Here is a 15,251-nt window from a genome sequence, read left to right as displayed (position 1 = left end):
CCAAAACTGAGGGCTTTATTCCAGTGAGATTGCTATGGTAAAAAAAACGTGTTTTACTTGAATTGGGAGTAGTGAAGCCAAAGTGTTTGCATAGTGGCTTTGTGTTCCTGCATATGATTTTGATACCATTTCGATTTTACAGCACTTTATACATAGTCCCTCTATTTTTAGGGTGCCAAAAGTATTTGTGAGGAAGAGAGGAGTCCTCTGTATACTGCTAAAGAAAATTAAGGGAACATGTAATTATCACTGTATAACACCAAGTCATTTGAACTTCAGGGATATCAAGCGTTTGTGAATCATTGTCACCTGTTTTGGAGCAAGTGAAAGTGACAACCAGTGCACTGGAGAGGGTAATGCGAAGACGACTCCAAAAAAGAAAATGGGTTTGCAAGTGGTGGCCACAGACAGTTGCTCTCTCCTTATCCTTCCTGACCGATTCTTCTTTAGTTTTGTGTTTTGCTAGTGTCCTTGTCGCTACTGGTAGCCTGAGGCAGTATTTGCAAGAAGGCTTGCTGTCTCCCAGTACAGTCCCTAGAGCATGGAGGAGAAAACAGGAAGAGCCATTACAGGAGGAGAGTGGGACAGGTTCGTAGAAGGGCATCAACCCCGCAGCAGGACCGGTATCTGGAGACACTGTGGTGAATGTTATGCTGCCTGCAACATCATCCCGCATGACCGGTTTGGCAGTGGGTCCTTGATGGTCCAGGGTCGCACAGACCTGCAAGGGCTAACCAACGGTACCCTGACTGCTGTTACAAAAATGCTGGGATAAAATCCTCAGACCGGTTGGACTCCGGCAGGGCTGCCCTTTGTCACCGGTTCTGTTCGTAATTTTTATGGACAGAATTTCTAGGCGCAGCCAGGGGCCGGAGGGTGTCAGGTTTGGGGACCACACAATTTCGTCTCTGCTCTTTGCAGATGATGTTGTCGTGTTGGCCCCTTCTAACCAGGACCTTCAGCATGCGCTGGGACGGTTTGCAGCTGAGTGTGAAGCGGTGGGGATGAAAATCAGTACCTCCAAATCCGAGGCCATGGTCCTCAGTCGGAAAAGGGTGGCTTGCCCACTTCAGGTTGGTGGAGAGTGCCTGCCTCAAGTGGAGGAGTTTAAGTATCTAGGGGTCTTGTTCACGAGTGAGGGAAGGATGGAACGGGAGATTGACAGACGGATTGGTGCAGCTTCTGCAGTAATGCAGTCTGTATCGGTCTGTCGTGGTGAAGAAAGAGCTGAGCCGCAAGGCGAAGCTCTCGATTTACCAGTCAATCTACGTTCCTACTCTCACCTATGGTCATGAGCTTTGGGTCGTGACCGAAAGGACAAGATCCCGGATACAGGCGGCCGAAATGAGCTTTCTCCGCAGGGTGGCCGGGCGATCCCTTAGAGATAGGGTGAGAAGCTCGGTCACCCGGGAGGAGCTCAGAGTAGAGCCGCTGCTCCTCCACATCGAGAGGGGTCAGCTGAGGTGGCTTGGGCATCTTTTTCGGATGCCTCCGGAACGCCTTCCTGGGAAGGTGTTCCGGTCCCGTCCCACCGGGAGGAGACCCCGGGGAAGACCTAGGACACGCTGGAGGGACTATGTCTCCCGGCTGGCCTGGGAACGCCTCGGTGTCCCCCCGGAAGAGCTGGAGGAAGTGTCTGGGGAGAGGGAAGTCTGGGCATCCCTGCTTAGACTGCTGCCCCCGCGACCCGGCCCCGGATAAGCGGAAGAAGATGGTATGGTATGGTAAAATCCTCAGACCCATCGTCAGACCTTATGCTGGTGCAGTGGGCCCTGGGTTCCTCCTGGTCCAAGACAATGCCTGGCCTCGTATGGCCACATTGTGTAGCCAGTTCCTGGGTGACGACTGCATTGATGCCATTGACTGGCCCTCACGTTCTCCAGACCCAAATCCAATTAAGAACCTCTGGGACATGATGTATCGGTGCATCTGACGCTGCCAAGTAGCACCACAGACATGGCTTACATTTCACGACGACTGTGGCCGCCGATGCCTCCTTGAGTGGCCGTAATGCCTTGCTTCCCTAATAAATTGCGTTGTGCTGTTGTGCATTTGTTGGCTTGGGGGAAAGAAAGAAATCCCGGATCATTGCCAGTGAAATGTACACTGCTCTATCCAATCGCTATCCAAAGCACCAGTCACTTGGCAGGAACTCCAATATCTCAATTGTTATTGGCCCATGCCTACCCGTGACAAGTTATCGTCTGCATAAGGGGACAACAGGTCGTTCAAAAAACAACACTAAAGCAAGGTCAACAAATTGTATTAAATACGCTATAGTTACGGTATGGTGCTTTTACTGGTGTTCTATTTTAGCTGCTGTTAAGACAATTGTAATCTTATTACAATTGTTAGCTAGTTAATGACTGTTCAACAGCTAGCTAACTGTCTCTTGTTAAAATGTCTCATTTCTAGACTGAACTTATAAGGTAGCTAGTGTTTGTGTCTTTCTTTGCAGTTGACTAGCATGCCAGCTAACATTTAATCATTCTCTCTTTGGTATCTGAACCTAGACCTAGCTACACTAAATATACAGCTCTGGAAAAAAAAATTACCACTGCGCCTCTTTCCTTTCCAAAAAAGTTGAAAAGGAAAGTTTTGAGTGAAGCGTTCACTGCAGTGGTCTCTTTAATTTGAACTCTTCTGTTCCTCACTCAAAACCTTCCCTTTTGACTTTTTTTGGAAAGGAAAGAAAAAGGTGCAGTGGTCTCAATTGTTTTCAGAGCTGTATGTTGCTGTATTCATTTATAATAAATTGCTTATCTTAAATTAAGTGATGTATTTTTGTACTCCCTAGCATGTTAGTTACTTGCCTAATTTCAATTGTATAGTTGTTGCATTTATTTTAAATATAGATAACGATCTGTGCTGAATCAGATTGCTAAATAAGCCCTGCAACGGTCATAACAATATGAGTACTTTAGCTTAAGATATCTTGATTTATTTGACTAAAAGTTTTAAATGGCTGTTTTTTGGGGCTTTCTTGACAAGGGACTAACATTGAGCCAGTTAACATCGGTTAAAAAAACATAATTCTAATAACTGTTACAGACACAAGGGTAGAACTATGATGTAAAGTTGATGTTTATCAATTATGAATTTGTCGTTAAAGCATGAACAGGACACAAGCTTTCTTAAATCACTATAGTAATAGTTTATTTTGCTTTATGTTCTTAGTGTGCTGGCTCATGGCCTTGGTGCCTTGGCATATTATGAACCCTGTTAAGTGCATGTGGCCTTGTCCTTAAAACAACATTCTTTGAGGCCTGGCTGCAGACTGTCCAGGAGCTCACTGTTGGCTTGATCCAGGTCTGGGAAGAGATCCCCAAGGACCCCATACAGTGTCTCATCAGGAGAATGCCCAGATGTTGTCGGGAGTGCATACAGGCACGTGGGGGCAATACACTCTACTGAGTCACATTGTGTTGCCAGAATGAAATTCACATTAGTTGGAAGAACCTGTGATTTCCATTGTTTACTTGGATTTTTGATGTGGGTTTGAATCCAGCCCTGAATCGGTTGGTGATTTTTGGTTTCCATTGACCGTTGTCATGTAATTCTTTTCTCAACGAATTGCACAATGTACATTTAAAGATTTTGATCTTTATTACATTTTTTTTTCATCAAGCCCTTATGTGATTTAAGTGTTCCCATGATTTCTTTCAGCAATGTATTTAATATGTGGCTGGGGGTAACCAAAGAGGTTTAAGTACATGAGATGTTCATGTTTGCAATGCAGCAAGTTAATATTGTATGTACTTCAGAATTGTTTTGCAAGCTACTAATAAATGCTCTTATCTTTCAGTAGCTCAGTTGACCTGTTGGAGGCCCTTGTTATATTAGCTAACATAAAAGCATGATTCCACTGTTGCTAATCTTCAAACTAGTAGGCCTGCCAGTGATACTTTACTTTCTTCAGTGTCAGTTAAGCCAGTTCATAAGAACCTCTTGGTGCTTCAGATGGAACAAGCAGTAGCTAACCTTTTTATACATCGGCTGGTCAGACCATAATCTTGGTGTCCCAGCATGCGGACAGTCATTTTTCATTAGGCAGTGAGACGCATAAAAGCTAATTGATAAGCTGGACAATACCTACTCTACAGCGGTTGTCAGTCTGCTGACAGGTCTGACCAGTCATGGCTATGGACTTGACTACCAGTTATGGCTATGGTCGTCTAAAGCCATAATGTCTAGCCTACAGTAGTCCATAGACTGATGTAGTGATGTGAGGGGAAATAGACTTCCATAGCAATAACCCAGAGGTACCAGATGACACAGTTGTGGAAGAACGTCTGAGGTACTAAAAGGTCTTTCTGGAATTAGATGATATTTTCGCTAAAGTAGTGGCTAACCTAACCAGATTTCGCTATCTAGTGAGCTAAAATAAACTATTTGACAGTAGTGCATTTTGGTTTGTTCTGTACATTTAAGTATTCAGATTGTCAACTGAGTTACTAAATCTTTGGTAACGCTGCATGTTTATTTTGAGTTAAGTTCTCAGGGCCTCTGGCTTTTACAACACCAACACCATATGTTATACTTGTGATCAAACCTGTTTGCCCCTTTTGCATGGTGATACCCAGGAAGTGATACTAAAGGGAATTGGGGGTTCATCAGGATTATTTCAATAGCGAGATTTGATTGTTTTAGGCTTTAGATTTTGTCTGTTTTCTATGATTTTCTTAGTTGTAACTTAGTGTCCTTCACCTGCTGGTAACTACAGATATATATCCCAACATTATTGCTATGGGATTTCCTGCAGAACGACTCGAAGGGGTGTACAGAAACAATATAGACGATGTTGTACGGTGAGTAACAGCCAATCATGACCTCACCAGGTGAGGACTTTGTAATTAATCCACATGGAACAGGGATGGGCAATCTAATAGAAGTTAGCACATTTTTAAACTCTGCTTATTTACCAATGAAAAACAAATTGAACTATGGTTTAGAAACTTTTGACAAAACAATCAGTTTTTTTAATCTTCACTATTTTGCGCCTTTGTCTATTTAGTAGCAATGTCAATAAATGTTACACATTTCTGCAATTGAGGACTATGCTGAATGTAGTTATTTACCTCAACAGGTTTCTTGATTCAAAACATAAAGACCATTATAAAATTTACAATCTGTAAGTAATTCCACAAAACATTTTCCCGCTAATATCAAAGTTTTTAAATGTCTTTTTTCCCCCCTGCATGGCTGTTTACTTTTGTTTTTCCCGTTTCAGTTGTGCAGAACGACACTATGATGCTGCCAAATTCAACTGCAGAGGTAGGCAATTTCCACCACCCTGAAACAAATCATTGTATAATAAGTACCTGGTAAAATAATGGTAAAAGGGGTAATACATGTTTTCAGTGCAAAGTCACTAGAAGAGAAGCAAATAGATCTGTACTGGTACATGTATTTGTAACCTACCCAAATGTAATGTTCTCTCCTTATAGTTGCACAATTCCCCTTTGAAGACCACAACCCGCCTCAGCTAGAGCTCATTAAGCCGTTTTGTGAAGACCTGGACCAGTGGTTGAGTAAAGATGACAATCATGTAGCAGCTATCCACTGCAAGGCAGGGAAGGGACGCACTGGAGTGATGATATGCGCCTACCTCCTGCACCGCGGCAAGTTCCAGGAAGCCCAGGAGGCCCTCGACTTCTACGGCGAAGTGCGGACGAGGGACAAGAAGGTCAGTGATATCCCAAGGGTGGAGACCACACAAGTACTCATTGTGAGAAATCTCATAAGAACAATAGGTCTAGATCTTTAGATCAGACTTGTCATGGTCTTAATTTCTGCAATTTGCAAATTCTTTAATGTACTACATTTAGCCTAACCATAGATTTCAATCCCTTTCATGGGGTTATGTATTTTGATCTTCCTTAGTTGCACAAAGTTGTGCTGAACACTGACATATGTAGCTGCTTTGTGCAGCAAGCTATGCAAGCCCATGGTAATGGACTTATTACATGTATGCTTGTGCCAATCAATGGAATTGTATTACTGTTTGAGAATTACCTACCTCCATGTAATGTAAACCATCCAGGTATTTCGGCGACTTTAGTCTCTTATCCTCAGTTACGTTGAAATAGATGCATGTGGGTTGATGTGTGAGAAACTAGATGTAGCTTTTATAAAGTGGCCAGTGTATGTATATAGTAGTCTTGATCTCTTATAAAGGAGAGAACCTGAAGCGTTTGTATTGTTGGAGTATACAAAAATCAGTTTGTAAATTGGTAAGATTGGAAAACTAGAAAAGGAACCAGGCAAGCCTAGTTCAATCGGCCTGCAATTAAGTGATAAATGTCGTTGCTCTGACTGGATTTGAACCCTGGTCTTCCACGTGGGGCCAGTGTCTTTAACCACTATGCCACAGTGCTACAGGTTTGATCAGTTGCTAGACACCATTAAGGATTATTAATCTAACGTTTGATATTAAGTTTACCTCTACCACAAATGGCATCTGTGGCTTTTGCCACTGGCCATTTTAACAGCTTATTAGCCAGTAATAGGCTCGCTTGTATCTACTAACCTACTACTTGGAATAGTCATAAGAATTGAGGAATTTCTAGCGAGACTGAAGAAACTTTACACTGCCAACGCTATTTCATTTCATGGCACAAAAACATTTGTGAATGACATTGATACAGTAACTAACACTCACCTAAAGGATTATTAGGAACACCTGTTCAATTTCTCATTAATGCAATTATCTAATCACCCAATCACATGGTAGTTGCTTCAATGCATTTAGGGGTGTTGTCCTGGTCAAGACAATCTCCTGAACTCCAAACTGAATGTCAGAATGGGAAAGAAAGGTGATTTAAGCAATTCTGAGCGTGGCATGGTTGTTGGTGCCAGACGGGCCGGTCTGAGTATTTCACAATCTGCTCAGTTACTGGGATTTTCACGCACAACCATTTCTAGGGTTTACAAAGAATGGTGTGAAAAGGGAAAAACATCCAGTATGCGGCAGTCCTGGGTACTGGATGGGCTTCAACAGCAGAAGACCCCACCGGGTACCACTCATGTCCACTACAAATAGGAAAACAAGGCTACAATTTGCACGAGCTCACCAAAATTGGACAGTTGAAGACTGGAAGAATGTTGCCTGGTCTGATGAGTTTCGATTTCTGTTGAGACATTCAGATGGTAGAGTCAGAATTTGACGTAAACAGAAGGAGGACATGGATCCATTATGCCTTCTTACCACTGTGCAGGCTGGTGGTGGTGGTGTAATGGTGTGGGGGATGTTTTCTTGGCACACTTTAGGCCCCTTAGTGCCAATTGGGCATTGTTTAAATGCCACGTCCTACCTGAGGATTGTTTCTGACCATGTCCCTCCCTTTATGACCACCATGTACCCATCCTCTTATGGCTACTTCCAGCAGGATAATGCACCATGTCACAAAGCTGGAATCATTTCAAATTGGTTTCTTGAACATGACAATGAGTTCGCTGTACTGAAATGGCCCCCACAGGCACCAGATCTCAACCCAATAGAGCATCTTTGGGATGTGGTGGAACGGGAGCTTCGTGCCCTGGATGTGCATCCCACATATCTCCAACTGCAAGATGCTATCCTCTCAATATGGGCCTACATTTCTAAAGAATGCTTTCAGCACCTTGTTGAATCAATGCCATGTAGAATTAAGGCAGTTCTGAAGGCAAAAGGGGGGTCAAACAGTATTATGGTGTTCCCAATAATCCTTTAGGTGAGTGTAGGTGTAGGTCAAGTTAAAAGACAGGAGAATCATGGAATCCCCTACACTTTTGCTGCCCAAGGGGTTTTGATCTAGCTTATATTACCCCAGAAAGCATGCACCGGTGCATACTTTGAAAGTCCACCTGAAATAGGTGCAATATAACCGTAAAGTTTTGTTTTAGGCTTATTATAATGTAGCTACTGAAGGTTATAGCCAGCAAAGTTTTTCTGTCTGGAACAAATCTTAATGCATACTGACGAGATTCGAACATGGAACCTATTGTTTACAGGTCCACTTCTCTTACCACTGTGCTATTTAACAAGGGATAGTCAATCATTCACTCACATTCGCTCCTCTCGGTTGGCTCCGCTACTGCGGTCCAGCAAAAAGTTTTTTTAAACATGAAACATAAGTGTAAAATTAGGTCTGTGAACATACAAACATTCTGTTAGGATGACATGAATATTTTTGCTTGTACGAGTTCTGTTTTACAATTCTAAAGTACAAAACAAATGTTTCTGAAACTCTCCAGAAACATTTGGGAAAGCTAATATAACAAGCATAGGCAGTGTGAACAACGGAATCAGGGCGTCCAGAAAAGGGTATCTTGCAAGGTCTCAATTTAAGTCTCTTCTCTCTTCATGCATTCATAGTGAACTGGATTTCGCGAGGGTGTAATCAATGTGTGCAACTGTTCTTTATTTGTGATTAAATTTCATGTGTAATAAAGTCACTTATAGAAATTGCGTTATTGTGTAGGCCTACACACTTGTTGTGGTCCCAAATACTCAAACATCATTACTTTATGGGTCTTTGTTTTTTCCCTAGGTTCTTGCTGTAGAATGAGAACTTGTTAAAATACGGAATAACTAAAACAATGTTATGCAATCACTAGTATTTTCAGGCCACATAGAGCCATCAAAAATATACAAGCCACTGCTATTAAATGGCACATGCCAGACTAATATTTAAATTTATATCTTGACCTAAATCACTTAATCGTATTTTGCAGCTCAGACAGATTCTATGCAAGGCTATTGTCGTCTTATTTTCACACCTTTTACTTATCATGCCTAAACACATGACAGCCTACTGGTGTAATGTTATGCGGTCTTAGAAAACAGCTGTGGACTTATATTTTGAACATAAAATCAGGTATTGCTGCTATGGCAGAGCACTTGGCTAGCGGTCCAATTTATTATTGCTAGCTTTACAGATTCGAAGAGCTATGTTTGGGTCATACCTTTATAGATGCCAGATTACTAAAACAAGTTTGTATTTAGAAAAAATATTTAACAAATAAATGGAGGCATAAAGTAAGAATTTAATGTGCAGGAAGTCGTAAAATGTTGTACATTCACATCTAAATTTCTGCTTATGTAAAAAATTTTACATATTACTTTTTTACGATTTTACCAAATGTATGCTTAACCTTTGGTAGATATCTAACTCTAACCTAATGTTGATAAAGGCTGTATTATGATTGTCTGTGAGAGCAAGTCCCTTCACTTGCTCAGTTGATTTATAGGCTTTGATGTGAGAAGCATTTGAGGTAATTTAACTGAACACCTAATCAAAATTTACTTGCCTGCTTGCAAGAATTGGAAATTATTTGCATATGTTCCTTTAAGCTGAAATTCTCAGCAGTGCTGTTTGGGTAATGTTTGCGTGACAAGTGTACATCTATCTAGACTTGCTGCAAGGGAGTAAGAATAAGGGAGGATATACAGTTAGGTCTGGAAATATTTGGAATCTGACACCATTTTCATTATTGTGGCTCTCCCCACCGCCACAATGGATTTGAAATGATACAACTGAATTGCAATTGAATTGCAGACTTTCAGCTTTAATTCAAGTAGTTGAACAAAAATATTGTATGAAATGTTTAGGAATTGCAACCATTTTCATACAGTCCCCTTATTTCAGGGGCTCAAATGTCCTTGGGCCAATTAACACAAACAGTAACATTTTTCACTTTTAATCATTTGTTGAGAATACTTTGCAGGCCATGACGGCTTCAAGTCTGGATCGCATGGACATCACCAAATGCTGGATTTCCTCCTTGGTGATGCTTTGCCAGGCCTTTACTGCGGCTGTCTTCAGTTGTTTGTTTGTGGGTCTTTCTACCTTACGTTTTGTCTTCAGCATGTGTAATGCATGCTCAATCGAGTTTAGATCAGGTGTTTGACTCAGCCATTGCAGAATATTCTACTTATTTGCCTTAAACTCCTGGGTTGCTATTGCAAAATGTTTTGGGTCATAGTCCATCTGTAAAGTGAAACACTGTCCAATCAACTTTGCTAAATTTGGCTGAATCTGAGCAGACCTTATATCCCTATACACTTTTATTCATCCGGCTGCTTGTCTTTCACATCAGTAAACACTAGTGACCCAGTGTCATTGGAAGCCATGCATGCTCATGCCATCACCTTGCCTCCACTGTTTTAAAAATGTTGTATGCTTTGGATCATGAGTCAGTCCAAGCCTTCTGCTTACTTGTTTCTTCCCATCATTCTGGTACAGGTTGATCTTAGTTACATCTGTCCAAAGAATGCTGTTCCAGAATGGAACTGGCTTTTTTAGATGGTTTTTTTTGGCAAAGTTTAATCTGGCCTTTCTATTTGCTCTCTTGTCTTTATGGTGAACTTGGATAATGATATGACTACCTCCTGGAGAGTTCTTCACTTGGCTGGATGTTGTGAAGGAGTTTTTCTTTACCATGGAAAGGATCCTACAATCATCCACCACTGTTGTCTTCCGTGGGCGTCCAGGCCTTTATGTTTTGCGGAGCTCACCAGTGCGTTCTTTTTTCTGAGTGTTTTTTCCCAACTGTTGATCTGACCACTTCTAATTTTCTGATGGATCTTTTTTTTGCAGCATAAGGCTTGATGACCTGTTTCACTTGCATTGAGAGCTCCTTTGACCGCATATACCAAAAGCCGCACCTGGAATCAACTCGAGACCTTTCACCTGCTTAATTGATGAAAAAATAAGAGGAATAGCCCACACCTGTCATTGAAACGGCTGGTGTCAATTGTCCAATTACTTTTGGTACCTTGAAAAAGTGTGGGCTACATATTAAAGATCTGTAATTCCTAAATCCTCCCTCCAATTTGGATGTGAATACCCTGAAATTAAAGCTGAGAGACTGCACCTTAAGCCCATATTCATTATTTAACATTAAGTCTAATATATTTTGGTTAACAGCCAAAATAACATCAGTGTCCATTTCCGGAACTAACTGTAGAAGCAGTGTTCACTCTGACAAACTGGCTATTTGCTAAAGTTTAAACCGGAGTTAATTTATTTGGATTATTATGCTTATAGTAAGGAGTGTAAATGATTTTACATAGGACTATTTTTCTTTCTATGGCACTTAAGTATGATGCAGGTAAAATCTACTAAAATTAGAATATTTGTAGTATATGCGGTTTGGTATTTAATTGACAATTTTTATTTCATTTAATTTTCAGGGTGTTACAATCCCAAGCCAACGGCGCTATGTATACTACTACAGCCACCTGCTCAAGAACAAGTTGGACTACAAGCCGGTTGCTCTCCTCTTTCACAAAATGGTGTTTGAGACGCTACCAATGTTCAGCGGAGGCACCTGCAGTAAGTCACTCATCTTTAATTGAACTTTGACCTAAAGGATAGGCATATACAGTGGATATAAAATATACACTCCCCTGTTAAAATGCCAGGTTTTTGTGATGTGAAGGAAAGACAGAAATCATGTCAGAACTTTTTCCACTTTTTGAAAAACAAAACAAGCCATTGAAAAACAAACTGAAATCTTCGAAGGGGAAAAATTCAAAATAATAACCTTACAATAACCTGGTTGCATAAGTGTGTACACCCTCTTCTAACTGGGGATGTGGCTGTGTTCAGAATTAACCAATCACATTCATGTTAAATAGAAGTCATTACACACCTCCCATCATTTAAAGGGACTCTGATTAATCACAAAGTTAAGCTGTTCTAATAGGATTTTCCTGACATTTTCTTAGTTGCATCTCATAGCTTAAGTCATGGTCTGCAGAGAGCTTCCAAAGCATCAGACAGATCTCATTGTTGAAAGATATGTCAGGAGAAGGGTACAAAATAATTTCCAAAGCATTAGATATACCTTGGAACAAAGTGAAGACCGTCATCATTTAGTGGAGAAAATATGGCACAACAGAGAAATTACCAAGAACTGGACGTCCCTCTAAAATGTATTAAAAGACGAGGAGAAAACTGGTCAGGGAGGCCTCCAAGAGACCGACAGCAACATTAAAGGCACTGCATGAATTTCTGGCAAATACTGGCGGTGTGCTGCATGTGTTCGTATTCTTCATATGATTGGGCTATGGGGTAGGGTGGCAAGACTGAAGCCTTTTCTTACAAAGAAAAACACCAGAGCATGGCTGAAGTTGGCAAAAACAAACATCAAGACCCCCAAAAGCATGTGGTAAAATTTTATGGTCTGATGAAACCAAGGTTGAACATTTTAGCCATAATTCCAAAAGGTATATTTGGCGCAAAAACAACATAGCACATCACCCAAAGAACACCATACCCACAATGAAGCATGGTGGTGGCAGCATCATGCTTTGGGGCTTTTTTTTTCAGCTGGAACTGGGTCCTTAGTCAGGGTGGAGGGAATTATGAACAGTTCCAAATACCAGGCAATTTTGGTACAATCCTTCAGGCTTCTGTTAGAAAGCTGAAGATTAAGCAGAAGTTCAACTTTCAGCATGACAACGACCCAAAGCACACGTCCAAATCTGCAAAAGCATGGCTTTACCAGAAGAAGATTAAGGTTTTGGAATGGCCCAACCAGAGCCCGGACCTGAATCCAATTGAACATCTGAATAGGGCTGGGCACGAGATGTCCTCGCGATCTGACAGATTTGGACCGCTTTTGCAAAGAGTTTGCAAACATTGCCATGTCAAGATGTGCCATGCTAAAAGACTCCTACCCAAAATGGGCTGTAATACAATCAAAAGGTGCTTCAACAAAGTATTAGTTTAAGTGTATGCACACTTATGTTTCACGTTATAGGTCACATTATCTTTCTCATTCTTTTACATAACAAAAATCTGGCATTTTAACAAGGGGGTGTAGACTTTTTAAAAAAATGTTTATATCCACTGTAACTCTTGCATTGGCAAGCTCTCGCAGTGTGCCGTTTAGCCACCCATAATAAATGAACGTTGCAGGTGTGTTGGTGTGGCGAGAGCATGGATAGTTTACATTCAAGTTAAGCATTTAAGTGGTATCTTGTATTCTCAGAAAAATCATTTAAGAACATAGAATGCATGGCAATATTTTTGCTGAGCTGCATTCATCAAGACTCTACCTACTTTTTCCAAACTGTGACTTAAGTACTTCAGTTCAATATATTTCAATGTTCTTTTCTCCACATTTTGTAGTTAATTCATTATTGATGATAGTTTTTAGACCTCAATCTGCAAACTATTTGATAATGTTATTTGTGATGTCTTGGTTGGCATTTGCAGTTTAGACTTGAACTGACATTGAAAATAATCAAGCATGTGAACAAACCTGTAAAAACCCCAGAAGAAATCACTCTATACCTTGGGCTTCAGAATGAATCATTTAATGCCTTCCTCCAGTAAGTTTCATTACAGTGTGCGCTGCTGCTGTTACAGCTATTAAACGTCAGATATACTTCGAAAACAACTTTGATATATAAATAACCTACATTTGGTTATACTTGTTTTGTATTTTTATTACATACTTTTTCTAACATCTAGGCTATGCCCACATGCGTGCCACTGTTATTTTTTGTTCACTGAAAGAGTGGACTTTAGTTCAAATCTATGGCAAGATTTTGATATTGCTGTCTAGCTTTGATCCTTAAAACCTTGACAGATCCTGATCAATTTCAGTCACTGTCAAACACAGCAGTGAAAATTACCATTGAGTGGTGAATGATAAATCAGCATTTTATTTTTCTCTCTTTGTCAGTGTAAGAAATTCTATGAAAAACGTTTTAGAGTATGTAGGTTGACAAGAAATTACAAATCAATTTCAACCACACAATTTGTAGTGGGGAAGGATTTATGCACACTGTATATAGCAGGGATATGCAAGGTCCTGGCAAGTCATTGCTTGAAATGCTTCCATTGTGTTTGGTGCTACCTGGTAATTCACGTCATCTATTTAAGTCATATACATTTCAGTGTTTATATATCAACCTGCAGGTATTAAGTTGAATGTATGTTTTTGCCGGACCGCGTAAGTGGGGGCCGGCTAAGAAGAGTGAATGTCTCTTACTGAGTGAGTGAATACCCCTTGTTAAATAGCGTAGTGGTTAGAGAAGCGGACTTGTGAACTATAGGTCCCGAGTTCATATCTCCTCGCAGGCGATGCGTAGTACGCATTATGAATTACTCTGTATAGACAAACTTTGCTGGCTAAAACCGTTAGTATCTACATTATGGCAAGCCTGAAATAAAAGTTTTTACGGTTACTTTGGGACTATTTCTGGTGGATTTTTGAAGTACGCATTCGTGCATGCGTTTTGTCAGGATACACAAACACATTTGCTGGCTTAATGTAGTTATGATATCTTAAGCCTTAACTGAAACTGTATACGGTTTCATTGCGACTGTTTCTGGCATGGAATAGTTCATCTTCAGTTTAGCTAGCAATTGCTCAATTCTAAGAAGTTAGTAGGTACTAGTAAACCAATTTAACACAATCCTCAAAGGAGTTTAGCGACTGCTGAAACTTGTAATGCCGTGGCATAGTGGTTAATGACAGTCTCAAATGGAAGTAGCTACAACAGATCTCAATGGTGTTAGATATCAGCCGTTTCGTATAGTGGTTGTAATTATCGCATACCTGTTTGTCAAGGGAGAGAGTAATTCAGTTATTTATTGCAGCATTAGATAGTCTTGTTCATGGGGTTATGGACCTGGTCTTCCTTATACAACCTCAATCTCATCTCACTCAATCTCATCTCACTAATATTGGTTACAAGCTGATATATACATTGAAGGGTGTTTACCTGGCAAAGATCAGGTTTCCAAGACCGTTACCCCCATGCCAAATGGTCAATGTGAACATTCCTCTGGTTATCATAGCGCAACCTACAGAGAATCTAAACAGAGGTTTCTGTTGTTCTCATTATCTAGGCACATTGACTTCCAATGAAACGTACATTCACATTGTAATTGTTAATGCTCAGATTCCACAATGGTAAACACGTTTGTGTTTACCTTGTTTATATAATATGCCAACAAAGTTGAACCTCATTTACCAGCAGAAATTGTTTCCATGTATGATATCTTTTTGTCAAAACTATTCTTTATCTCTTCAGTTAATGCAGAAACATTAACACATTTACCAGTAGAAATAAGATTTCATGCTTGCTCCACTTTCCACTAAATGTTTTATAAAGGATGCCACCCGTTGTTGCTATAACAGCAATATAACTTCAAAAAAAGAGTAGGCATTGTACAGTAGATTGCTAGCAAAAATTTATTTTCATAGCCACAGTTTTCAGTAAGCGAAAAAGCAAATTTGGAGTTTTA

At 40.5% G+C, this 15,251-nt stretch overlaps 1 protein-coding gene across 2 annotated transcripts in view; it reads left to right on the top strand.

Annotated features, from left to right (window-relative positions):
* Positions 1-15,251, top strand: part of ptena (phosphatase and tensin homolog A) — a 39,685-nt gene that overhangs the window by 11,513 nt on the left and 12,921 nt on the right. For both annotated transcript variants that reach the window (XM_010870118.4, XM_010870117.4), the window contains exons 2-6: positions 4,724-4,808; positions 5,087-5,131; positions 5,231-5,274; positions 5,448-5,686; positions 11,177-11,318. In XM_010870118.4, coding sequence (XP_010868420.1) covers positions 4,724-4,808; positions 5,087-5,131; positions 5,231-5,274; positions 5,448-5,686; positions 11,177-11,318 — 555 coding nt within the window. The remainder of the gene's footprint in view (positions 1-4,723; positions 4,809-5,086; positions 5,132-5,230; positions 5,275-5,447; positions 5,687-11,176; positions 11,319-15,251) is intronic.

The sequence above is a fragment of the Esox lucius genome, chromosome 6, assembly GCF_011004845.1.
Source record: "Esox lucius isolate fEsoLuc1 chromosome 6, fEsoLuc1.pri, whole genome shotgun sequence".
In the NCBI taxonomy this organism is placed as follows: Eukaryota; Metazoa; Chordata; class Actinopteri; order Esociformes; family Esocidae; genus Esox; species Esox lucius.
This window is presented reverse-complemented; position numbering and strand designations above follow the sequence as displayed.